Below are 26,831 nucleotides of genomic sequence, written 5' to 3' on the forward strand. Positions count from 1 at the left end.
ACCGAAACATTAATATTATGGGGTTGTGATGTAAGATTGTTGGAGCCCTGAGTGTGAGAGAATTAACGGTTGAGTCATGTTTGATCTCTATTTTGAAGTACTTTCATTTGAAGAGTATAGTTATTATAGGAAATAGCAGTCTTCCTAGACCAAGGTGCATATGTGTTCGGCAGATTTGATCAAGGCACTACCTGGGTCCACTAATAATATGGTGTCAACTGCTGCAAATGATCATGGGTACATTCGATTTGTTACTTATTTATACATAGATACACTTCTGACTGTCTTCTGCTGCACAGAGAGAGGGGTCACCATAAAGCTTCTGAGCCAGAGCATGAGGCCGACCTGCGTCATTCTCACACTTCCACACACACACAAGGGAGACAATAATGAACACTTCATCATCATCACATTGCCCTACATACAGAGATAGAGACAGCAGCATCCGAGTACCAACAACTTTTGTTGGGGAGACTGGTGCAATTTGGGTTGGCGAGTCACTAGGACTTCTGCGAATGTGCCGATTCGAAGCTGCTTCCGTGTAGATCTGGGATCTTTCCCAAAACTCCCACGTTTCAAACACTTCCAGAACGTTCTATTTGGAAAGAGATTAGCTCGTAGTTGTAATTGTCCACGAGTAACTTTGGTCCAACCGTTTCAATGAGGTCAAATGTAATGGTAAACCTTTCGAGGAAAAAGACAAGTGAGACCCATTATTGGAAGCCAGTGATGTGTGTCTCTCTCTGTGCATGTGTGGATGTATGCTCTTGACCTCAGACTGGGCTTCTCTCTCACATTTGACTGCATTGATGGGACTGACGCATAGCAACAGCCAGTGATAGGCTACCGGTTAAGACGGACTAGTCTTGACCAGCTGCTGTTATTCTGTTGATCTGGTAAACATGTGTTTGTGGCCATACTCCAGACTCTATCCCATCTGCAGCCTTAGATATCACTGAAATATAGGGATGTGAATTATTCTCTTTCAATACGATTCGAAACATCTATATACATGGGCTCTGATACGATACAGGGATGCTAAGTTTTAGTGTGTGCGTGCGTGCGGATGGTGTCATGTAGTCAGGTAAGCTGAGCCATAAGGGAGACAAGTGGTCATCTACCACTTCACTATCAGATTAGGGGGGCAATGTATGCTTTTTTTCTCCTAATACCTTTCTTCTGAAATCACCATCACCCACTTGTAATTTTTCAAAAATGAAAAGTGTTTAAACTAGTAATGTACCAATATTTATCATAAAACAAATGTGCCATGCCAATGAATACATAGCACAATTTAGACGTTCACCCGTCTCAAAATGGAGTGCTTTTGACAGTTTGCAATTTTTTATGGAGTGAGCTTCTCCTTCCATTTCGACAATACAGTGCTGCTTCGTTAGCAAAAGTGATTGCTCTCCTCATTATGAAATACTAAACTTTACCCTGTATATCTCAAAAATGACCATATATGTATATACAGTTGAAGTTGGAAGTTTACATACACTTAGGTTGGAGTCATTAAAACTCATTTTTCAACCACTCCACAAATGTCTTGTTAACAACTGTAGTTTTGGCAAGTTGGTTAGGACATCTACTTTGTGCATGACACAAGTAATTTTTCCAACAACTGTTTACAGACAGATTATTTCATTTATAATTCACTGTATCACAATTCCAGTTTATCAGAAGTTTACATACACTAAGTTGTCTGTGCCTTTAAACAGCTTGGAAAATTCCAGAAAATTATGTCATGGCTTTAGAAGCTTCTAATAGGCAAATTGACATCATTTGAGTAAATTGGAGGTGTACCTGCTTGACATTATGGGAAAATCAAAAGAAATCAGCCAAGACCTCAGAAAAAAATTGTAGACCTCCACAAGTCTGGTTCAGCCTTGGGAGCAATTTCCAAACACTTGAAGGTACCACGTTCATCTGTACAAACAATAGTACACAAGTATAAACACCATGGGACCACACAGCCGTCATCTCCAAGAGATGAACGTACTTTGGTACAAAAAGTGCAAATTAATCCCAGAACAACAACAAAAGGACCTTGTGAAGATGCTGGAGGAAACAGGTACATAAGTAACTATATCCACAGTAAAACGAGTCCTATATTGACATAGCCTGAAAGGCCGCTCAGCAAGGAAAAAGCCACAACTTCAAAACCGCCATAAAAAAGCCAGACTACGGTTTGCAACTGCACATGGGGACAAAGATCGTACCTTTTGGAGAAATGTCCTCTTGTCTGATGAAACAAAAATAGAACTGTTTGGCCATAATGACCATCTTTGGAGGAAAAAGGGGGAGGCTTGCAAGCCGAAGAACACCATCCCAACCGTGAAGCACGGGGGTGGCAGCATCATGTTGTGGGGGTGCTTTGCTGCAGGAGGGACTGGTGCACTTCACAAAATAGATGGCATCATGAGGTAGGAAAATGATGTGGATATATTGAAGCAACATCTCAAGACATCAGTCAGGAAGTTAAAGCTTGGTCACAAATGGGTCTTCCAAATGAACAATGACCACAAGCATACTTGTGGCAAAATGTTGTTGTGGCAAAATGGCTGAAGGACAACAAAGTCAAGGTATTGGAGTGGCCATCACAAAGCCCTGACCTCAATCTTATAGAAAATTTGTGGGCAGAACTGAAAAAGTGTGTGCGAGCAAGGAGGCCTATAAACCTCAGTTACACCACCAGATCTGTCAGGGGGAATGGGCCAAAATTCACCCAATTTATTTTGAGAAGCTTGAGGAAGGCTACCCGAAACATATGACCCAAGTTAAACAATTTAAAGGCAATGCTATCAAATACTAATTGAGTGTATGTCAACTTCTGACCCACTGGGAATGTGATGAAAGAAAGAAAAGCTTAAATAAATAATTCTTTCTACTATTATTCTGACATTTCACAGTCTTAAAATAAAGTGGTGATCCTAACTGACCTAAGTAAGACAGGGAATTTTTGCAAGGATTAAATGTCAGGAATTGTGAAAAACTGAGTTTAAATGTATTTGGCTAAGGTGTATGTAAACATTGAAGGAGAGGACACATCAGTTGTCAGAAAAGATGAGAGCTATTTTATGGAGGTATTTTCGGTTCACTATCTTAAACATTTAAATCGGGGACCTTTGCCTGTCGGTGAATCGCTACATCCCTACTGAATTATAAATGATGAAACCTATACATTTTCTCTGGCATGTTTTGGGTGAAGAAAACAACATTTAAATCGTATCATTCTGTTAATAATTTAGTTAATTTAAAATGAGTTGACAATGATTTATTGTAATGACCAAACTGTATCAACAGCATTAGGGTTGTAGTTGAGTTACTAACTTATTATACTATATTCATTGGGTTCATAGTAGGCCTAAATTAGGGGCCCTAATGACTATAGTATTTACTAAGTTACTACACATTTCTATTTAAAAAAATATATATATACTTAACCTTTATTTAACTAGGCATGTCAGTTAAGAACAAATTCTTATTTACAATGATGGCCTATCAAAAGGCATAGGGCATCCTGCGGGGACTGGGGCTGGGATGATTTTTTTTTTAAATATAGGACAAAACACACATCACAACAAGAGAGACACCACTACATAAAGAGAGACCTAAAGACAACAACACAGCATGGCAGCAACACATGACAACACAGCATGGCAGCAACACATGACAACACAGCATGGCAGCAACATAACATGGTAGCAACACAACATGGTAGGAGCACAAAACATGGTACAAACATTATTGGGCACAGACAGCAGCACAAAGGGTTAGAAGAAAGAGGCAACAATAAATCATGCAAAGCAGCCACAACTGTCATTAAGTGTCCATGATTGAGTCTTTGAAAAAGAGATTGAGATAAAACTGTCCAGTTTGAGTGTTTGTTGCAGCTCGTTCCAGTCGCTAGCTGCAGCGAACTCAAAAGACGAGCAACCCAGGTATGTGTGTGCTTTGGGGTCCTTTAACAGAATGTGACGGGTGTTGTATGTGGACGATGAGGGCTGCAGTATATATCTCAGATAGGGGGGGAGTGAGGCCAAAGAGGGTTTTATAAATAAGCATCAACCAGTGGATTTTGCGACGGGTATACAGAGGTGATCAGTTTACAGAGGAGTATAGAGTGCAGTGATGTGTCCTATAAGGAGCATTGGTGGCAAATCTGATGGCCGAATGGTAACGAACATCTAGCCGCTCGAGAGCACCCTTACTTGCCGATCTAAGAATTATGTCTCCGTAATCTAGCATGGGTAGGATGGTCATCCTAATCAGGGTTAGTTTGGCAGCTGGGGTGAAAGAGGAGTGATTACGATAGAGGAAACCAAGTCTAGATTTATCTTCAGCCTGCAGCTTTGATATGTGCTGAGAGAAGGACAGTGTACCGTCTAGCCATACTCCCAAGTACTTGTATGAGGTGACTACCTCAAGCTCTAAACCCTCAGAGGTAGTAATCACACCTGTGGGGAGAAGGGCATTCTTCCTACTAAACCACATGACCTTTGCTTTGGAGGTGTTCAGAACAAGGTTAAGGGCAGAGAAAGTTTGTTGGACACCAAGAAAGCTTTGTTGTAGAGCGTTTAACACAAAATACGGAGAGGTGCCAGCTGAGTATAAGACTGTATCATCTGCATAAGAATGGATGAGAGAGCTTCCTACTGCCTGAGCTATGTTGTTGATGTAAATTGAGAAGAGTGTGGGGGCCTAGGATCGAGCCATGTGGCACTCCCTTGGTGACAGGCAGTGGCTGAGACAGCAGATGTTCTGACTTTATACACTGCACTCTTTGAGAGAGGTAGTTAGCAAACCAGGCCAAAGACCCCTCAGAGACGCCAATATTCCTTAGCCGGCCCACAAAAATGGAATGGTCTATCGAAAAAAAAGCGTTGGCCAAGTCAATAAAAATAGCAGCACAACATTGCTTAGATTCAAGGGTAATGGTGACATCATTGAGTACCTTTAAGGTTGCAGTGACACATCCATAACCTGAGCGGAAACCAGATTGCATACCAGAGAGAATACTATAGACATCAAGAAAGCCAGTCAGTTGATTATTGACAAGTTTTTCCAACACTTTTGATAAACAGGGCAAAATAGAAATAGGCCTATAACATTTAGGATCAGCTTGATCTCCCTCTTTAAATAAAGGACGCACCGGGAGCACCCCTCTATCCACATCGAAGGGACAGTAGTGGAGAAAGTGGAAAGTTTTAAGTTCCTCAGCGTAGACAAACTGAAATGGTCCACCCACACAGATAGTGTGGTGAAGAAGGCGTAACAGCGCCTCTTCAACCTTAGGAGGCTGAAGAAATTTGGCTTGTCACCCAAAACCCTGACAAACTTTTACAGATGCACAATCGAGAGCATCCTGTCTGGCTGTATCACAGCCTGGTACGACAACTGCACTGCCCTCAACCGCAAGGCTCTCCAGAGGGTGGTGCGGTCTGCACAACGCATCACGCGGGCAAACTACCTGCCCTCCATGACACATACAGCACCTGATGTCACAGGAAGGCCAAAAAGATCATCAAGGACAACAACCACCCGAGCCACTACCTATTCACACTGCTACCATCCAGAAAGCAAGGTCAGTACAAGTGCATCAAAGCTGGGACCGAGAGACTGAAAAACAGCTTCTATCTCAAGGCCATCAGACTGCTAAACAGCAATCACTAACTCAGATAGCCTGTTGCCTACATTGAGACCTAATCCCTGGACACTTTAATAATGGATCACTAATCACTTTAAATAATGCCACTTTAATAATGTTGACATATCTTACACTACTCATATCATATGGATATACTGTATTTTATATACCATCTATACCTTGCCTATGCTGCTCGGCCATCGCTCATCCATATATTTACAGTGGGAACTTGCACAATTGGTGGCTGACTAAATACTTTTTTGCCCCACTGTATGTATACGTCATTCACCCCTTTAGATTTGTGTTTATAAGGTAGTTGTTTGGAAATTGTTAAGATTACTTGTTAGATATTACTGCACTGTCGAAACTAGAAGCACAAGCATTTCACTACACTTGCATTAACATCTGCTAACCATGTGTATGTGACCATAAACGTTTTGATTTGATTTATATTGTGCATATGACAAACTTGACTTGAGACTTTTATGCATGTTGCACTGATCTCCCTCAGTTTAGTCAAAAGCAAAACATTTCTGTGTTTTGTATATATTTCCACACTATGAGGTTGGAATAACACTGTGAAATTGTTAAAATCATGATAATGTCCTTTTAGTGTAAGGGCTGTTTGAAAAAGTGGCCTGAAAATTCAGCCTGTGTTGGTGGGAGGGAGTTTTGGCCTGTCTGCTGATAGATCATTAAGAAAGAGTTCCAAAACTCTCTGCCAATAACAGCTGGTTTTCAGTTTCCCCCTCCCCCACTCAGACCCCTCCCAGACAGTCCTAGCAAAATTCTTGTTTGAGAAATTGCTCTTTGCTAAGAAGCCTTTTTTTTCGTGGACAATTTTTTTCTTGAAAACAATCACAGTAAGATACTTAATTGTTACCCAGAAATGATTTGATATTGAGATAAAAACAGCTGCATTGGACCTTTAAAGAGCTTGATGGTTTCTGATTCCCATGTCTTGTCTAAAGCAGATGGAGAGACAACATGTGATTGTGGCTCTGCATGTTTTTAACACTGGTCAATCTGTAGTCTCATTAGCATCCAAGTGACCTGCTAGAATATTGTTGAGAAGTATGGAGACAGACTAGACGCTGAGGGACGTTTTAATAAGTGTTGAGGGGAGATGAGAGAGGGAAATGCACTTGATACATGTTCTAATAGCAAGTCTTTTTCCAATTCACGTGAGCATTGTGGAATATTTTCATTGCAATCCTTTAGTTTATCTTGACTTTCCTCTGGGTCAAACTGATGACTGAGTAACCAGGTGCATGACAGAAGCTGCCAAGTGCCGACTCACTCTCTCCCCTTTCTTTCTTGCATGTAGTAGAGGGAGGAATGATTACAGGAAATGTGACGTCTTTCGTCATCTATATTCCATAGAATATTCCAAATTCCATATTCCCTGAGCTTCTTCACATTGCTAAACAAATTATGCAATGGAAATGGTCATGCTATCCTGATGGCTAGACTTGTAGAACCACAGTGTGTAAACAGCTCATTGTGATCCATGCCTCCCTCCTCTTATCCTGGCATCTGCTGGCTCATTGTTGCACTTTTACATAAGGATGAGATTGAAACACACTGCATTATGTACACAACACATGCTCCTTAATCAATGCCAAGTCTACTATGTTTTACCATAAGCTTGTGCTGACATATGCCCATAGGAAAATATAAAATGTGTAATGATGAACACGGTACTTCTTACTGACAAAGAGCAGGATTGTGAGACCAGGTGAGTAACTAACACTGGTGAAATCAATGAGCAAAAATGAAAGACAGGGCTACATTCAAGAACACAGCGAAACAGAACTCAAGGTTGACTACAAAAATAAATACAGAACCTTACATCAACAGCCTAAAAAAGACATGGAGATTTATTTCAAATTCCAACATGCTTTCGTATAATGTTTGTATCTTGTTTGTTTTTTTTACCCTATGCTGAAATATGATAAAATAGCGTATTATTACGCATTAACAGTCATGCATAATTGCAACTTGTCTAAAACAAAGCATTGTCTAATAATGTTTATGAACATGTATCATTTTCTAACAAACGGGATAGTTCATACTGCCAAACACACGTCTAATGCTGGAAAACACTTATGTTTGGTTAAGTATGGTTAAGTAATTCACCCACATTGACAGTACACACACTTGTATAACCGTTTAGATAACAGCCAGCCGTTTGAGCCCCTGTGAACCAACCACTGACGCCGCTCCATTCATTTTCCAGTCTTTTGTAGTGATTCGACCACTCCGTGTTCCGCTGGTTATGGCGATGACGTCCTTATATAAAGAGACTGTCGTCGTTTTTCACCAATGGTCGCGGGTCTCGGGCTGTTTCCATATTCTTGCCCTGGAAAAAACAATTATCTAAGCCAAGGACCTCATGGTATAGGGTGGGGCTAACTGGTGCTAAGGGCGGAGCTCAAAATAAAGTTACTGCAAAGAGGTCTATAAGAAAACGAATTAGTCGGAGACAAATGCATTGTGTTAAACAAAAGCCTGCTGGCATTTTGCACTGCTCCAGCAAGATACAACTATTCATTTTGAAAACCAACATAAGTCTTTGGAATCAAAGAAAAGAGACGAGGAACTACTTTAACTGACAGGTTGGTGAATTTGTCATGGTTCTACATAGTTTGGTGTTTGCGGGTGCGTTATGGAACGATGCTGTATAACGCATTGGATCATATTCACTATAATGTGACTTGGCTAGATCTTGATTTTCCACTGTATAGCAAAAGCCTAAATCTTCGAAACTCTGTGGTGGGAGCACATATACATCTGTATTATAACACGGTTTGGTGGGTTTTTACCGAGCTTTGAAATGGTTTAAAAGGAGTCTGTCTGAACGTTGCGTTGTATAACTGTGTCAGTGTGCGGTTCATAATAGGTCAGTAGTCTTCGGTCAGCCCGGCCCACATGACAGCAGTGTTTGTTTTAACGATCCTATGTGGTCATGTCTAGATTGATTACAGCTTGTCCAATTGACGTCAAAGGTTGAATTTTTGCAGACCCTTTTCCTAACATGCTACGTTAATTATCCTTACCTGCTGCGTAAGTTGTCATAACCTGCTACGAAAAGTCCATTTTGACAAAAGCTATATTCTTATCATTTTCCTGCCTGTGCCATAGACATAGAAACAATGATGCAATCATTGCATGAGTCAGATCTGTCCAAAACTGCTTAGTGTATTGAAAGGGGAGTCTATTGTGGTGTTTACTGTCATTGAAACGTTTTTAGAAAAAGAGGATGAACTGAGCAAGCGGCTGTTTTCATTGTATCAAGTCAGGCAGTGGCTGGGTGCCTTGCGGTGCGGTGCGGTTTTATAACACATTCGTTACATAAAAAAAGCCCAGCACGTGGAACTGGTGTTGTTTCCTCTAATAGTCCTCTTGTAACAGGGCCGTTATGCCTTTCTCTAGTGATGCTTAGGTTAAGTTGATTTGCCTTGCTTTATTTACTATTGCCATGAAGACTTTGACATCCGCATGGTCATGTGCAGTAGGCTATGTAGCAGTGGGCTATAGTAGTCCTCAAAGATCCATTGTTGTGTTTCAATGTATTCCAATGACTTGTTGAAAAATGGAGCATCTCTTGCCCTTTTGCCAGATTGTTAACACACTGTTATTGTTAGAGTAATAACAATGAATGTAGTTATTCAGGTGCAGGCATGATACAATGATTTGAATTAACTGTTGTGAAAATAAACTTTTCGTTATATACAATGACAGGTCACATGCTCCCGTTAACTCTTCCTTCACCATAGGTTGCGTTAGAACACGTTACATGTAACCTGATACCCATTGCTAGTTCTCAGAGCGAGAGATGAGCTGGGTAGAGCTTCTTTCACTTTGTGCTGTGCAGTTTTGTGGCGGCATCTTTTAAAACACATGATTCGGCCAGGAGTTTTCCAATGGGACACGACCAGGGGGGAAACTCTGGGGCCCTGTGAAGATCGAGGGCCCTGAGTAGTTCTTGCATGGTCAGAAAATCAAACTCCTGGTCCTAGCTATTAGCCTACTGCTGTATATCTGGCCTAGTCCTAATATGGACTGTACCAAATACCTTCATTTAATTTAGTCATGTAGAGTTCAATGCTGCTGTGTCTACATTTGGAAATGTCACTTTAGCCCTCACCTCTTTATTTTGTATTAGATATAATATGATGTATACATAATCTAATCTCTTGGTAGCCTAGTGGTTAGAGTGTTGGACTGGTAACCAAAAGGTTGCAAGATCGAGTTGACAAGGTACAAATGTCGTTCTGCCCCTGAATAAAGCAGGTAACCAACCCACTGTTCCTAGGCCGTCATTGAAAATAAGAAATTGTTCTTAACTGACTTACATTTTATTTAACCAGGCATGTGAAAGGCATGCAGTAAACCCATATTAGGCCACTATTATAGGTCACACATGTGCACGGGGAGTCCTTCCTGCTAGTTTTCCTTACTTCTGCTTCACAATATTCAGTATTCTACATGATGGTTCTCCAAGAAGAACATTCTAACTTGAATATTCAGTGGCAACACTTAACATCGCATAAGTATCATTTATTTGTTACTAAATGGTTATAATACTTACCAGTGTTTCATTCTGTTCCCATGAATATTCAAATTATGGAGTGCACCAGTGGAAATGATTGCGTAAGTACATTTGTTAATTAATACCTTATAACAGGGATATTGCATAACTCCTTATGTAAATTTATCAGGTACTACTAGCGTAGCATCGTAATACTGCTGCTTAAATATACTAAACAAAAATAGTAACACATGTAAAATATTGTTCCCATGTTTCATGAGATTAAATAAAAGATCCCATAAATTTTCCACACACACAAAAAGCTTATTTCTCTCATATTTTGTGCACACAATTGCTTACTTTCCTGTTAGTGAGCATTTACCATTTGCCACGATAATCCATCCACCTGACAGGTGTGTCATATCAAGACCCTGATTAAACATCATGGTCATTACACAGGTGCACCTTGTGCTGGGGACAGTAAAAGGCCACTTTAAAATGTGCAGTTTTGTCATACAACACCATGCCACAGATGTCTCAAGTTTTGAGGGAGTGTGCAATTGGCATGACTGCAGGAATGTCCACCAGAGCTGTTGCCAGATAATTTAATGTTCATTTCTCTACCATAAGCCACCTCCAAAGTTGTTTTAGAGAATTTGGCAGTACGTCCAACCACAGACCAAGTGTAACCACGCCAGCCCAGGACCTCCACATCCTGCGGGATCGTCTGAGACCTGCCACCCGGACAGCTGATGAAACTGTGGGTTTGCACAACCGAAGAATTAATGCACAAACTGATAGAAACCGTCTCAGGGAAGCTCATCTATGTGCTCGTTGTCTTCGCCGGGATCTTGACCTGACTGCATTTTGGCGACATAACCGACTTCAGTGGGCAAATGCTCACCTTCGATGGCCACTTGCGAACCACATTGTTTTATACTTTTGTTCAGTGTAGATAGCAGAATACCATGTCACTGTTAGCCTTGCAAAGAGGGCCTGAGGGAAGGACCATTGTCCTTGAGGAGAACACCGGAAACCCATAACGTATCTCTTACCTTCCTGTTCAAGTTCCACTTGATAATGTTGTCACTCGACACAATGTCCCACACCCAAGGCGCAGGACAGAGTTTAGTTTTTTTTAGCGAAGGGAAGTAGCTAAGAAAGATGCTAAAGGCTGTGAGATGACACAGTAATCAAATAAAATTGTATTTGTCACATACACATGGTTAGCAGATGTTAATGCGAGTGTAGCGAAATGCTTGTGCTTCTAGTTCTGACATTGCAGTGATAACCAACTAGTAATCTAACCTAACAATTTCACAACAACTACCTTTACACTTGTGTGTATAAGGGATGAAGAATATGTACATAAAGATATATGAATGAGTGATGGTACAGAACGGCATAGGCAAGATGCAGTAGATTGTATCTAGTACAGTATATACATGAGATGAGTAATGTAGGGTATGTAAACATATTAAGTGGCATTGTTTAAACTGGCTAGTGATACATGTATTACATAAAGATGGCAAGATGCAGTAGATGGTATAGAGTACATATGAGTACATATACATAGTCACGTTCTGACCTTAGTTATTTTATTATGTCTTTGTTTTAGTATGGTCAGGGCGTGAGTTGGGTGGGTTGTCTTTGTTAGTTTTTCTATGATTTGCTATTTCTGTGTTTGGCCTGGTATGGTTCTCAATCAGAGGCAGCTGTCAATCGTTGTCCCTGATTGAGAACCATATTTAGGTAGCCTGTTTTCTATTGTGTTTCGTGGGTGATTGTTTTCTATTTTCTGTTTTGTGTGTCATCACTAGACAGGACTGTCTCGTTTGTTCGTTCTTCCTAGTTGTTATTTTGTTTAGTGTTCAGTTTTGATTATATTAAAAATCATGAACACTTACCACGCTGCACTTTGGTCCTCACCTTCTTCCACCGACGACGGCCGTTACACATATGAGATGAGTAATGTAGGGTATATAAACATATTAAGTGGCATTGTTTAAAGTGGCTAGTGATACATTTTTTACATACATTTTTCCAATATTAAAGTGGCTGGAGTTGAGTAAAATATATTGTGAAGAAAATGGGTCTGAGTGTTGGGTATTTCAGTAAACATACAACCTTGTTCTATAACAATTGTCCTATGATGACAACAGCACTTGTCTTGTTCCCAACACAGAGGAATTGAATCCAGTATGTTTAATTGACTTCTAATCCAATACCATTAAATTATGCTGAGTTGTATTTGAGTATTCAGATTAGAAGTCAGACAATGAGTCCTGACTTCTGGTACATAACTAATAGCCGGTTAAAGTCAGTCGTTAAATGACTTGACATTTCATAGACTCCTGGCTGGCAACGTGCCCGTTCCTCCATAGAGCAGGAGCAGCCGCTTCGACTACTACCTGTTTGAGCCGGTCTCTGCACTAACAGACAGACGGTCCATAGTGAATTCATGCCAGTCTCTCTCTGTGTCACTAGGTTATTCTGGCTCTCTGCCAGGTCAATTACAGTTAGGGAAGTGTGGTGTGGGAAGGCATGTGAACTTTAATGCAGCGAATAGGTACTTTTCAATCACGGGCCATGCCAACAGCCAAGGACCAGGTCAGGTGGTGTAACAAGATGAGATGATAGGCCAGTTAGCTCTTTTAGGTTTACTGCATGGTGCCCTTGATGTCTCCGTAACAGTTTCCTTAACGGGGAAATAAATGCAATTGATACAAAATAAGAAGTTTTCAAGATAAACTGAATGCACAAGGAACATACTAAATAGTCGGGCCCTGATTTTTGTAGTTGCTCAGGTTATACAGGACAGCCACTCAACATCCAGTCCATGACGGTTCTTTCTAATAGTTTGCTGACTTAGATTTAGATGTATAAAAAAACGGAAATATTGCATTTACATAAGTATTCAGACCCTTTACTCAGCACTTTGTTGAAGCACCTTTGGCAGCAATTACAGCCTCAAGGCTTCTTGGGTATGACGCTACAAGGACTCAAGGACATTCAGAGACTTATCTAGAAGCCACTCCTGCGTTGTCTTGGCTGTGCTTAGGGTCGTTGTTCTGTTGGAAGGTGAAACCTCTCCCTAGTCTGAGATCCTGAGTGCTCTGGAGTAGGTTTTCATCAAGGATCTCTCTCTGTACTTTGCTCCGTTCATCTTTGCCTCGATCCTGACTAGTGTCCCAGTCCCTGCCAGTGAAAAACATCCCGACAGCATGATGCTGCCACCATAATGCTTCACTGTAGGGATGGTGCCAGGTTTTCTCCAGACGTAACGCTTGGCATTCAGGCCAAAGAGTTCAATCTTGGTTTCATCAAACCAGAGAATCTTGTTTCTTATGGTCTGAAAGTCTTGTGCCTTTTACTGGCTTCCATCTGACCACTCTACCATAAAGGCCTGATTAGTGGAGTGCTAAAGAGCTGGTTGTCCTTCTGGAAGGTTCTCCCATCTCCACAGAGGAACTCTGAAGCACTGACAGAGTGACCATTGGGTTCTTTGTCACCTCCTTGCCCCCTTCTCCCCTGATTGCTCCGGGCAGCCATTTCTAGAAAGAGTCTTGGTGGTTCCAAACTTCTTTCATTTAAGAATGATGGAGGCTACTGTGTTCTTGGGAACCTTCAACGCTGCAGACATTTTTTGGTACCCTTCCCCTGATATGTACCTCGGCACAATCCTGTCTCTGAGCTCTATGGACAATTCCTTCGACCTCATGACTTAGTTTTTGCTCTGACATGCACTGTCAACTGTGAGACCTTACATAGACAAGTGTGTGCCTTTCCAAATCATGTCCAATCAATTTAATTTACCACAGGTAGACTCCAATCAAGTTGTAGAAATATCTCAAGAATGATCAATGGAAACAGGATGCACCTGAGCTCATTTTAGTGTCTCCTAGCAAAGAGTCTGAACTTATGTAAATAAGGTAACTCTTTTTTATTTTAAATACATTTGCCAACAATTCAAAAACCTGTTTTCGCTTTGTCGTTCTGGGGTATTGTGTGTAGATTGAGGAGGAAAAAATATGATCGATTTTAGAATAAGGCTGTAACGTAACAAAATATGGAAAAAGTCAAGGTGTCTGAATACTTTCCGAATGCACTGTACACTGAGCTGGGCTGACTCTAGCACTGTCTAGACAAGATAAAGCTTCAACCTTTTGAAGGGGACTTAGCCCCCCAGAGATGGGAGAAAGGGCAGGCGGCGATCCCAGTAGGGAGCACTGTTGGGTGGATCCACTTTGATGGACCATCCGCTGGCCTGGCCCTCACCTGGGTGGATTTCAAAGGTCATGTACTACAGCTTTGATGTCTAAAAAAAAGCTAGCACTTTTGTGGGAAGGGCAGCAGACAGGGGCAAGTGTCACCCTTTGGGGGGTCTTGTCTGTGTTTTTTGTCTCACAGCTTCAAAGGGAAATCTACTGTATCTAATAATATTTTTGTTCCAGGGATTTATTTCATTTTACAAGGTTTTCCTAAAAGGTTTTATTATTGTTTGAAGTCGTAACTGACCCTCTTTTTCTTCTCTTCATTTACAGAGAACTCTCAGCCTCTAATCCACCCATTCTCTCCAGCGTCTTGCAGATGGTGTGATTGGGTTTGGCTTTCTTCTCTTCATTTACAGAGAACTCTCAGCCTCTAATCCACCCATTCTCTCCAGCGTCTTGCAGATGGTGTGATTGGGTTTGGCTTCTTCCATTCTCTACCCAGCACATCTCTGGTTTCAAACCCTCAACACACCACACCTCCCTAATGTCAGAGGATTCAGACCCGGGGTGCAGCTCCATGCCCAGGGGGGCCTCCTCGTGCAGCTCCATGCCCAGGGGGGCCCCCTCGTGCAGCTCCATGGCCCAGCTCCATCGTATGAGCAGCTATGGCCAGGGTGGTCCAGACCTGGGTCTTGCCTCAGAGGGCAGTGACAGCATCCGGCGTAAGAACGTCTGCTCACGTTCCTGCCACGACGACGTGGAGATGAAGAGCAGTGGATCCAGCGGGAGCGAGACCGAGTCACACGGCAACGAGAGCCACGGAAGCCATGGAAACGAGAGTCATGGCAACGAGAGTCATGGTAACGAGTCGACAGGTAGCTCCTACGGCAACAGCAAGGACTCCGCCCTCCTGGAGTCGTCTGGGAGTAGCAAGAGGTCAGTGGGGGGGGGTTTAAGTGGTTTGTGGGTAGGGTGGGGTTAAGTGGTTTGTGGGTGGGGTGGGTTTAGAGTAGATCACGTTTCTTCATGGGTACCTTTTTACCATTCCTACATCTTATCATTACTAAGTTTTACCAGTCCAGTCGTAGGTCCTATTTCCTAAATCGATGGCAGCCCGGTAGAATATACAGTCGACCGTATTAGTTGATCAGACAACGTACGTTATCACATATCCCACATATGCATGTACAAAACCATGTGTCCTCTGTTGTGTGTCCCCGTTCTCTCCTTAGGACGTATGGTAAGTTGGCATCAATATGACTGTCACTAGCAGCACATTCTGAAGCTCTAGAGACCCATCCCTCTTTCTTCCTCTCTGTTGACACCTGCTGGCCCACATCCCTACTCTGAACCTCCACTTGTCCCGGCCTCAGAGAGTTGACATGCCCTAGATAATAGATGTATGTGATGCACAGCGGCGCCCTGTCTCTCACCCACCACTCACCTCTTTTCCTGTGGTGTCTTTTCCCGTGGTGCCCATGCAGCCTGCTCCATAGTGAAGTGAGGCCCTCACAGAGAGCAGTGAAAAGCCCATAGAAAGTAATGATGGACCCCAGTGAGAAACTAAAGAAGCTGTCAATGGAGTGGCTCCAATTAGGACCCTGAATGACAACACTTCATCCTGATGACACTCTTGTCACCCCCTTTCTCTCCTTGTTCCTCAGCAACTGGGCTGAAATCACCTTGAACACTCTTTTCAGAGGACTGGAGCACGTCTTGATTGCGTAAAATTGGCGATGAAAGCAAACAGCTTATCGGGGTCATTCTTTGCTGAGACGTCTCAGTTCTTATCTGCCATATATGGTGAAGTTGTCCCCCGCTTCCTCCTTCCCATCCACCTCCCACCTCTGTGACAATACAGTATGTTCCTATGGGCTCCACTTTAACAGTGAGGAGGCCTATTCTTACTATCATTAACAACCTCTATAATTCACCATTAACTTGCCACTCTTAATGCCAAACCAATCTGTTGATCCCAATAGCAGATGCCGTTGATACTATCAACAGCTCTTTTATGTAATTGGAACTATTCGATATAATTAGATCTGTATTGGCGCTTAGAGAGGCTATTTCTGAAGCCGCTTTATAGTCTCAGCTACTTAAGCTAGTTATTTAAACACACCTGAGTTATATACAAAGAGTTGGCTGCCTTAGGGGGCAGTTTATAGCCTTTGGATGTAGTAGCGCTCTCGCTAAGCCCTGTAAGCTAATGCTCGTGGCCCAAAAACACACAATGGCTCCTACTTACTGCAAATTCTCACAAACACAATAAACGCACGTGGCATGGGCCACTCTGTGCCCCGAAGACACAATATGGCACCAATCTAAACACTTCTAAACATGCCATTCCACCTGCCCTCCTGGAGCAGGAAGTGAAAAGCCCTCCTTAACGTATAACCTCTTATAGACCGTCTATGAACCGTTTTAGACAGGAGAACAACAGAGCTACATCACACATGCACAAAAGGCATAGCGTAGGATGGAAAAAGAGAACATGCTTGTTTACCCATTAAACTTGGCTATAAGAGTGGTCCGCCTGTCCCATTTTAAATATATAGCGTTTCTCGAGACACTCTTCAGTCAAATCCCATGTAGTTATAATGATCAGAAAAGTCATCCATTTCAAACAGTGAAGCCGTTGCTAGTAAAACATGAATGTACCTGTATAAGAGTCTAGTCGTCCCACCCTAATCAAATAAATTACAGATTCCTACGAAAGTGCTCTGGTGTCCATGTACCATTGTAGCATTGCCCTCTCCTGAACACAAAAAGAGTAGAGAACTCCAAGCCATTGTAGCAGCTGTGCAAATAAATTAACTCATTAATTTCATGCAAAACTCAGACTTTGTTTTGAAATGTAATTTCAGTGTTCAATGGATGTATTTCAATCGGATATTGTGAAAGACAAACTTTTAGCCTGCAATGAACGCAATTCACCTGTTTGTTGTCCAAGAGGAATAGCATTTTAATGAATGGCCTCAGTGTCGTTTGAAAACAAAAACAATATGATTGAAAGTAGACCTTTTCTTGTTAACCTCAGTCAAGGCTACCTTTCAAGAAAAAGACATTGTAGCTGAAACATCAACAATAACAAGCCTACCTTCAATCCCTTTTATTGTTTTTCAAAAGTATACAGCTAGCAGCTCGGTATAAGACTTGTTACAGTGTAGCTTCGGCTTGCAACAATGTAATTCTAGTGGTGTGAAACAGTGCCTCTAATAGAAATGTGTTATTAATAATCTCTCTTGCTTGTCGCTCTAACTCCCACAGCCCCTCTCCTCCCAGTAGTTCCAATGCCTTCAGCCTGCTGAATTCTGAGCAGGACAACCCCTCCACCAGCGGCTGCAGTAGTGAGGAGTCCGCTAAGACCAAGACCCAGAAGGAGCTGCTCAGGACCGCCAAGCAGCTCAGACATCTCCTGCCTGCTGACAAGAGGAACAAAGGCAACAAGTCCAGCTCCCTAAACACCCTGAAATACGCACTGCGCTGCGTCAAACAGGTGGAAGGTAAGAGACAACCAAACCGCACATCATTCTGGGTGGTAGTCCTGAACATATGAGAAGATTAGAAATTTAGCATCATTACATTATAGTTTATTGTATTAGGAATGTGTCTTAAAAGTCCAACAAGGAAACCAATGTGTGTTTGTGTTGTTTCAGCCAATGAGGAGTACTACCAGCTGCTGATGACCAATGACAGTCAGCCATCAGGCCTGGAAGTGTCCTCTTACACCATCGAGGAGATAGCCAGCATCACCTCAGAGTACACCCTCAAAAACAATGTAAATTCCTTAGTATTACTTCTGAATACACACAAAAAAACATTTCCTTGAATACATCCTCAAAAACAAATGGAACCCAACAGTAATGCTTAGTTAACACTATAACAGCCACGAGTTTATGCCTACCACATCCATGCCATCCGTCCCGATTTGACATGGTGTCTGACCAACAACAGATCAGATATCCCAGTGATGTAATAACGTATGAGTAATCCAAACTTGCAGCTGTCCGTGTACTGTATATGCCAGTTTCTCACATGTGCCTCTGTTTCCTTCCAGGACACCTTTGCTGTAGCTGTATCTCTGATCACAGGGAAGATTGTCTACATCTCAGACCAGGCCGCCTCCATCCTCAACTGTAAACGGGGCATCTTCAAGGACGCCAAGTTTGTGGAGTTCCTGACTCCCCAGGACGTTAGTGTTTTCTACAGCTTCACCACGCGCTACCGCCTGCCCTCCTGGAGCATGTGCACCGGAGCAGGTAATGACCCCTCTACGAGCGCTTATAACAACTTATAGACAATCTAAACACTTCTAAACATGCCATACCGCCTGCCCTCCTGGAGCATGTGCACCGGAGCAGGTAATGACCCCTTTACGAGCGCTTATAACCACTTATAGACAATCTAAACACTTGTAAACATGCCATTCCGCCTGCCCTCCTGGCGCATGTGCACCGGAGCAGGTAATGACCCCTCTACGAGCACTTATAACCACTTATAGACAATCTAAACACTTCTAAACATGCCATACTGCCTGCCCTCCTGGAGCAGGAAGTGAAAAGCCCTCCTTAACGTATAACCTCTTATAGACCGTCTATGAACCGTTTTAGACAGGAGAACAACAGAGCTACATCACACATGCACTAAAGGCATATGGTAGGATGGAAAAAGAGAACATGCTTGTTTACCCATTAAACTTGGCTGTAAGAGTGGTCCGCCTGTCCCATTTTAAATATATAGCGTTTCTCGAGACACTCTTTAGTCAAATCCCATGTAGTTATAATGATCAGAAAAGTCATCCATTTCAAACAGCACAAGCGAAGCCGTTGCTAGTAAAACATGAATGTACCTGTATAAGAGTCTAGTTGTCCCCACCCTAATCAAATCAATGACAGATTCCTGCGAAACCAGTCAATACAGGGGGTTAACCAGAGCTTGGAAAACATACATAGTGTATGCATTGAAGCAAGGGCACCAGATAAGACACCGATCTTCTCTCCTACTCTAAATTGAGCGTATCTTTGTCCTGTATTCATCTTGTAAATTTCTCTGAATAGGTGTGTTGTTGAAAGCTGATGTGACTCGTGAAATAGTATCTCAGTTGAATGAAGAGGGTCGGCATTGAGCCAATAAAGTAGACATATTTTGAATTAAAACCATTTATCCCCCCCCCTCCTCCCCTTTCAGAGTCATCCCGGTCGGACTGCATGCAGGAAAAATCGTTCTTCTGTCGGATCAGGTGTGTGTGTGTGTGGCTGCGTCCGTGAATCAGCTGCTCTCCATGTTTCTATTCATTCCCTCTTTCCAGTTTAAATTAGTTTGATTCTCGGCTGGTTTCATAAACAGGAAGCTCTCGCTCTTTTCTCTGACACACACGTACACATTTACATGCACACACACACACACACACACTATTCACAGTTGCTGTTAAAGTAGATCTACAGCTCAACTCTGCCTCCAAGAGGCAGAAAAACACCCAAGCAGCAACTAAATCTGTGAAATAGATGCTAATGAAGTGAGTCACCGACACAGCTGTTGCTGCTTTAGTGACTTGCTGACTTTGTCCTCCCTCTCCTGTGTTCTGTAGTGGGGGTAAGGAGTGTGAGGGGGACCTGCAGTACTACCCATTCTGTATGACCCCCTACCTGATGAAGGTGCAGGATAAGGTCCATTCTGAGGACCAGTTCTGCTGCCTCCTACTGGCTGAGAAGGTGCACTCCGGATACGAGGGTAAGGACCAATGATAATGCCGTCACAATGCCGGAGTCGTGACTGTTTGAATACTTTTGAAACTGCATCCTCAGTAGTGTATATTAGTGAAATAGGTATATGTGAAATATAGTGTGTGGGAACAGTAGTGTTTTCATTTTGCCTACAGCTCCCAGAATCCCTAGTGACAAGCGCATCTTCACCACCACACACACTCCTAGCTGTGTGTTCCAGGATGTGGATGAGAGGTGAGACACATTTGCACTTCTTTTCCCATACACTTTTGTTTTTATCCGACAGAAGAGTACAGTGCTTTTATGAAACCTATAGGCTGACTCACAAAGTTATTGTTTTTTGCCTTTCAGAGCTGTTCCACTTCTTGGGTACTTCCCCCAGGATCTGATTGGCACCCCAGTCCTTCTTCTCATGCATCCCGATGACAGGCCTGTCATGTTGGCCATTCACAAGAAGAGTAAGAGAAACTAGAACACACTTTCTAGCATACTACTATAATAATAGAATATATTCCATTTTAGCTTTACTCCGTCTTTTGCTGACATCTATGTCCTCTCTCCTACCCATAGTCCTTCAGTACGCTGGCCAGCCGTTCGACCACTCCCCCATCAGGTTCTGCACGCGGAACGGAGAGTACGTCATCGTCGACACCAGCTGGTCCAGCTTCGTCAACCCCTGGAGCCGCAAGGTCTCCTTCGTTATCGGGAGGCACAAAGTCCGCATGTGAGTGTCTGCACAGCACAATGTTTTCTATCTTGACACTACTCTCTGCCCAGCACTATTTTGTGTTATCTTGGCACAATTCTTTTGAAATAGACAGAAAAAAAATCTCTAATATAAGAAGCCTGTATGACTGAATAAGGATAATGTAGTTGTTCCCACTTCTAGAGGCCCGGTGAATGAGGATGTGTTTGTGTCCCCGCTCCCTGCCCTCATGGAGACTATGGACTCTGAAGTCCAGGAGATCACTGAGCAGATCCACAGATTGCTACTACAGCCGGTGCACAACACTAGCTCCAGTGGCTACGGTAGTGTGGAAAGCAACGACCACCTTGCAGCATCTCAGGTGATGACCAGCGAGGGCAGCCCAAGCAGGACACACATCGAGGAGGAGGGGGAGAGCAGCTGGGCCAAACCTGTAAGTACCCTCTCTGTCACACTCTTTTCCCTGTCTTATCACTCGCTCTCACTCTCTCTTTTACCTCTCTCTCCCTCTCTGTGATAGTGAACATGTCTCTTCTCTCCTCCCCAGCAGAGGTCATTCCAGGAGATCTGTAAAGGTATCCACCTCCAGAAGAGTCAGGAACAGCAGATCTACCAAGCCTCCTCCTCAGCCATGCCTGAGACCAAGAAGAACCCTGGCAGTAAGTCAAACAAGCAAACCAGCACAGAAATATTTACAGTCTGCAGGAAGCATAGAGATATGTTCGCATGTGCATTGGATAATGTGAACTGGGGAGTGTACGTGTGTGAATGTACAGATATGAATGCACTTCTGTGTGTTGGAAGAGATGTAGAAAACACACATATCCATGGGTGTAGTTCATGGGTGTAGTTTGGCGTATACAGAACGTACAAATCCATGCCCATCCCAGTCTTGACACACTCCCTTTTCCCCAGCAGAGTTCCTCCAGAAGAGTCCAGCAGGGGTGCGTTCCAAGGAATCTGCAGCCCCTGTGGCCCCTCTGAATTGGAGGGACAGTGGGGTCAGTGCTGGGGTCAGTGGGCTGAGCCTGGAGGACAGCAGCAGCAGGACTGCAGTACAGGAGGAGCAGCTGGCCTTCAACGACCAGACGGTCTACTCCTACCAACAGATCAGCTGTCTGGACAGTGTCATCAGGTCAGAACAACTACTAACTAGTCACCTATTCATCTTGCTAATCACGTATCTGTACATCTCTCTGGTCATCTAGCCTATTTATAGTCTTGGGTCTTTTGTCTATTAATCTAGTTGTCCTGTTATGGGCATTGTTTCTGGGTAGGTAGGTGGAAAGGAGACTGTTACTTATTCTGTATGTACTTACTACTACCCAATTACATGGTAGTAGTTACATCATGGGCTATTGTTTTTGATTAAGATATAAAGTTAATCATTCTTTCATCCTTCTGTGTGCATCTCTCTCCCTCTCTGGGCAGATATCTAGAGGGCTGTAATGTTCCCATCACTATGAAGAGGAGGTGCCACTCTTCTGACAACACTATGTCCTCAGATGAGGACAAGCAGAAAGGAGGGGACAATCCCATGCAATTATCTGAAGGTACGTTCTACCACTGGTCGTAATCTATTTTTACTTTATCACTCCATTAATAAAAGATGTTCAACAATTGACTTCGGTATTATTGCTAGAGTATGATGTTTAATGTATCCTATATTGCAAGTGAACTCTTCTACACCACTATTATTTTTTACCAGTCGGAATTAGAATGCAAGGTAGTGAGTGGGAGAACAGACGGACCGCGCGTTAAATTAGAAAGCAAATCTATTTTTCTCACGTCTACACGAAGTATTGCTAGTAAAATGAGCCGATAAATTGCCAGAAAATAAACCTGTTTGTGCTGATAATGGGTCGTTACTATAACAACAATACTGCCAGTGCCAAAAATACATATTTGAAAACAATAACATTATACCTACTTGTGTTGATTTTGATCACAGGCATAAAGCCTAGGCAGGCTAAGAGAGAATACTGCCATGTAGAAAGAACGAGACTAGCTAAATTCTTTATAAACTCATCGGGTGTATTAGCTAGTTCTTGACCAAACATAACAACTGATTAGAGCAGGCAGGTACGGTGGCTCCCGTAGGACATGTAAGGTGAGTCGTAAGGAACATAACAATAATTCACAAGGGCTACATAGCGAACGTAACAAATACGACTGTTTGTTATGGATTATTGTGACAATTAAATTGGCATACGCGTTAATGTGTATTGACGCTCTCTACTCTCACACAAACATTTTGACGCCTTTGGCTCCGGTGTGATTTGTACTTAAATTAGATGTCTCATTCTAGATGGAACCTGCAAACTTCTAATTCAAATTAAAGATACCTGTGGGATGAATTGAATTTAAAACAAATAATACTGCTAGATTAATAGTCACAGATACACTGATTTGTTATAGTGTGACAATGTTGAAAATGTGTTGGTTGGAAAACACCCTGCAGATTCTGTCTGGCTCCACATACACATACCAATTTATCAAAATATCAGTATTAATATTTAAACTCCTTTATACTGAACAAAATATAAACGCAACATGTAAAGTGTTGGCCCCATGTTTCATGAAATAAACGATCACAGAAATGTTCCATATGCACGAAAAGCTTATTTCTCTCAACATTGTTTTAGAGAATTTGGCAACAAGTCCAACTTGCCTCACAACCGCAGACCACGTGTATGGCGTCGTGTGGTCGAGCGGGTTGCTGATGTCGACATTGTGAACAGAGTGCCCCATGGTAAACAGAGTGCCCCATATCATAAGCTATGACGAACACAAATGCCTTTTATCGATGGCAATTTGAATGCACAGAGATACCGTGACAAGATCCTGAGGCACATTGTGTCATTCATCCTCTGCCATTACCTCATGTTTCAGCATGATAATGCACAGCCCCATGTCACAAGGATCTGTACACTATTCCTGGAAGCTGAAAATGCCCCATTTATTCCATGGCCTGCACACTCACCAGACATGTCACCCGTTGAGCATGTTTGAGATGCTCTGGATCGACGTGTACGACAGTGTGTTCCAGTTCCCGCTAATATCCAGCAACTCCGCACAGCCATTGAAGAGGAGTGGGACAACTTTTCACAGGCCACAATAAACAGCATGATCAGCTCTTTGCATGAGGCAAATGGTGGTCACTCCACATACTGACTGGTTTTCTTATCCACGCCCCTACTTTTTAAAAAAAGGTATCTGTAACCAAACAGATGCATATCTGTACTCCCAGTCATGTGAAATCCATAGATTAGAGCCTAATTAATTAATTTCAACTGACTGATTTCCTTATATGAACTGTAACTTAGTATAATCTTTTAAGTTTTTGCATGTTGCGTTTTATATTTTGTCCACTGTAGTTTAAAGACTCATTTATTTGTAAAGACTCATTGAGTTTAAATACTCATGTAGTTTAAAAAGACTCATTCAGTTGAAAGACCATCAGTCTCACCAAGGCTCTGTTGGACAGGTCACCAACTGAATCAGACACAGCCAAACTCTCTCTTTTGTCTATCTCTCTATAATCTGCATTTATGGGACTTTACATGTGACTCTCCAAGTCACCCTCCCTCAGTCTCTCCCTGTCACCCTGGCAGACCCTGCACTGTTTAAGCATCAGCCTGGTCTAACCCCTGTGCGTGACGTCATCGCAGACATAACGACAGACGCTACGACCTCAGCCACAGGGGCAGTGGGCTTCTCCCTGGCAGCCCTCGCTGGGCCACCGTGCGGCAAAGCCGAGAGCGTGGTGTCAGTAGCAAGCCAGTGTAGCTACAGCAGCACCGTCGTGCATGTAGGAGATAAGAAACTGCAGCCCGGGTCAGGTATACACTACGGGGACATTGACATGTCTCATTCTACTCTTCTGTTCTACTCTTTTTGGTCTTCAGTTTGTGGTGGTGGGGTTGTGTTTGGGAGTGGGGACTGTGTGGGTCCGTGCGTGCGTAGGTACATGGGTGTGTGTGTTGTATGGATGTAGCTTGATGTTGTGTAATGTATCAGATTTATTTGACAATATTCAGAGATTCACAGTCGTCTGGTTCCTCAAGACTATACCATGATGTATGTTATACCAAAGCTATGTGTCTAAATGCGCTGTGCATTATACCATTCTCTCTGCATCTCTGCTTCCCTGTAATGAATATTAATGTATATATGTTTATCAATGTTGCTAAGGGTATTACACCGTCTCATCTCTGTATGTCCTGAGCAGTTGGGTGTTTTATGTATATGTTGAATAATTGTTTCTCTGTCTGTTTTTCCCTGTACAGAGATCGTAGATGTATCTGTGGCTCGGGTTGAGGTGGAGGGGGGCAGACAGACTCCTGGGCCTCCCCCCAATGCTGTTTCACCTCCCAGCCTGGAGAGGGAGCCCTATAAGAAGCTCGGTCTGACCAAACAGGTCCTAGTAGCCCACACCGTGAAGGAGGAGCAGACCTTCCTGTGTCGCTTCAGGGAACAGAGGGGAGTCCAGGCCTTCCAGGCCAACTGTTCCCAATACCTGGAGCGCCAGAAGGGACAGGGCGCCGCTGATGGTACAGTAGTAAACATGTTCTACACACATTACAATACAAACTCAGTATAGGTCGTTAGACTTGGGCTAGTACAATTCAACACAGACACACACAGTACCTTAATAATGTTCTCATACACTCAACCTCTCACAGTCAAATACATAATGTAATCACACCCTCTTTTTGTCCCTTTCCCCTCGCTGTCCCCTTCTCTAGCTCTGCCCGCTGTGCGCCCATGCACGCAGGCCGAGCCCGCTGCCCGCCGAAGTGGGCGCAACAAGAAGACCAAGTCTAAACGGGTGAAACAGAACGAGTCGTCCGACAGTTCCGTGTCTCATAGGAGAAGACAGCCGCAGCCCCGACCCCACCTCCTCAACCAGGGCCTCAACCAGACCTCCTGGTCCCCCTCCAACACTTCCCAGTTCACTTTGCTGCCCCTGGCTTACCCCACCGTGGTGCCAGTCTACCCCCTCCGGGTCTACACTGGGGCGGGCACCATGGCTGGCACCATGCCTACCCGCCCAGAGAATTCATTGGCAGGCTTTGGTGACTGCCAGGGCAACCAGGATCCCCAGTGCCCGCCACCAAACATCCAGCCCTCGCCCTTCTCTACTCCCATGGTGACCCCCGTGGTGGCTCTGGTTCTCCCCAGCTGCATGTTCCCTCAAATGGGAAGCGGGGCTCCAGGACAGCAGCCTTTCTACCAGGCCGAGAAAGCCGGCTACCCCTCTCAGTCACAGCCCTTCCACCCACAGACATCCCTCACCTTACCTGCTCATGTTCCTTTCCCGGCTCAGCCACAGGCCTTTCCCCTACTGACGGCCTTCCCGATCCCCGCCCAGCCTTTCTCACTCTCCATGCCCATGGAGGCTCCCAAGCCACCTGGGGAAACCACCCAGTCTCGCTGCTCCCCGCATGGGACCATGGGCGGCAGGGACCAAGCGTCCTCCCCTCCACTGGTCCAATCATGGTGCAGCTCGCCCCTGCAGCTGGAGGAGATGTGGTGCTCCCTGGAGAGACAGGACCGCATGGTGGTGGTGCCCTCCGTTGGCACACAAAGGAATAACACCGTCAACATGAAGGGAGGGAGCATGGTCTGCCAAGCCATGGAGAAGGTCAAGGAGCTTCAGCAGGTATGATACTCATTTTCAAGTCGTACGGGATACACATGGTATGCGCAATCCAACAAAATTCTTACTTGCAGGTTCTTTCTCCACAACGCAAGAAATAGTAAAAGATAAGAATACGAACATAAAGTAAATAGTTCAGTAGAATATAATCATTTGTGGGGTTGGGTTGGGTGGGGTTTTTAGCATAAGTATAATACAGGAAGGCACAATTTATAGTCCAATATTTACATGTGTATTGGGGATGTGTGGATTGGGGGGCAAATGTTTAAATTGTTCAGTATTTAGTAAAAATAATTAGTGGCAGCAGTAGGTGTGTGTGAGTGTTTATCTGTGTGGGTG

General features: G+C 43.4%; 1 protein-coding gene across 4 annotated transcripts in view; it reads left to right on the top strand.

Moving 5' to 3' along the window:
* Positions 1-8,143: 8,143 nt before the first annotated feature.
* LOC139386619 (period circadian protein homolog 2-like) overlaps positions 8,144-26,831 on the top strand; it is a 30,811-nt gene continuing 12,123 nt past the window's right edge. For 2 of the 4 annotated variants that reach the window (XM_071132345.1, XM_071132348.1), the window contains exons 1-15: positions 14,883-15,334; positions 17,669-17,904; positions 18,058-18,179; positions 18,459-18,660; positions 19,589-19,640; positions 19,989-20,131; positions 20,280-20,358; positions 20,476-20,582; positions 20,695-20,848; positions 21,014-21,263; positions 21,378-21,489; positions 21,749-21,965; positions 22,262-22,383; positions 25,120-25,383; positions 25,579-26,495. In XM_071132345.1, the coding sequence (XP_070988446.1) occupies positions 14,943-15,334; positions 17,669-17,904; positions 18,058-18,179; positions 18,459-18,660; positions 19,589-19,640; positions 19,989-20,131; positions 20,280-20,358; positions 20,476-20,582; positions 20,695-20,848; positions 21,014-21,263; positions 21,378-21,489; positions 21,749-21,965; positions 22,262-22,383; positions 25,120-25,383; positions 25,579-26,495 (3,369 nt within the window). In that variant the 5' untranslated portion in view covers positions 14,883-14,942. Of the gene's footprint in view, positions 8,269-14,814; positions 15,335-17,668; positions 17,905-18,057; positions 18,180-18,458; positions 18,661-19,588; positions 19,641-19,988; positions 20,132-20,279; positions 20,359-20,475; positions 20,583-20,694; positions 20,849-21,013; positions 21,264-21,377; positions 21,490-21,748; positions 21,966-22,261; positions 22,384-25,119; positions 25,384-25,578; positions 26,496-26,831 lie in introns of those variants that run through there. The other 2 variants (XM_071132347.1, XM_071132346.1) reach the window with 2 other exon arrangements.

Source organism: Oncorhynchus clarkii, chromosome 28 (genome assembly GCF_045791955.1).
Source record: "Oncorhynchus clarkii lewisi isolate Uvic-CL-2024 chromosome 28, UVic_Ocla_1.0, whole genome shotgun sequence".
Taxonomy (NCBI): domain Eukaryota; kingdom Metazoa; phylum Chordata; class Actinopteri; order Salmoniformes; family Salmonidae; genus Oncorhynchus; species Oncorhynchus clarkii.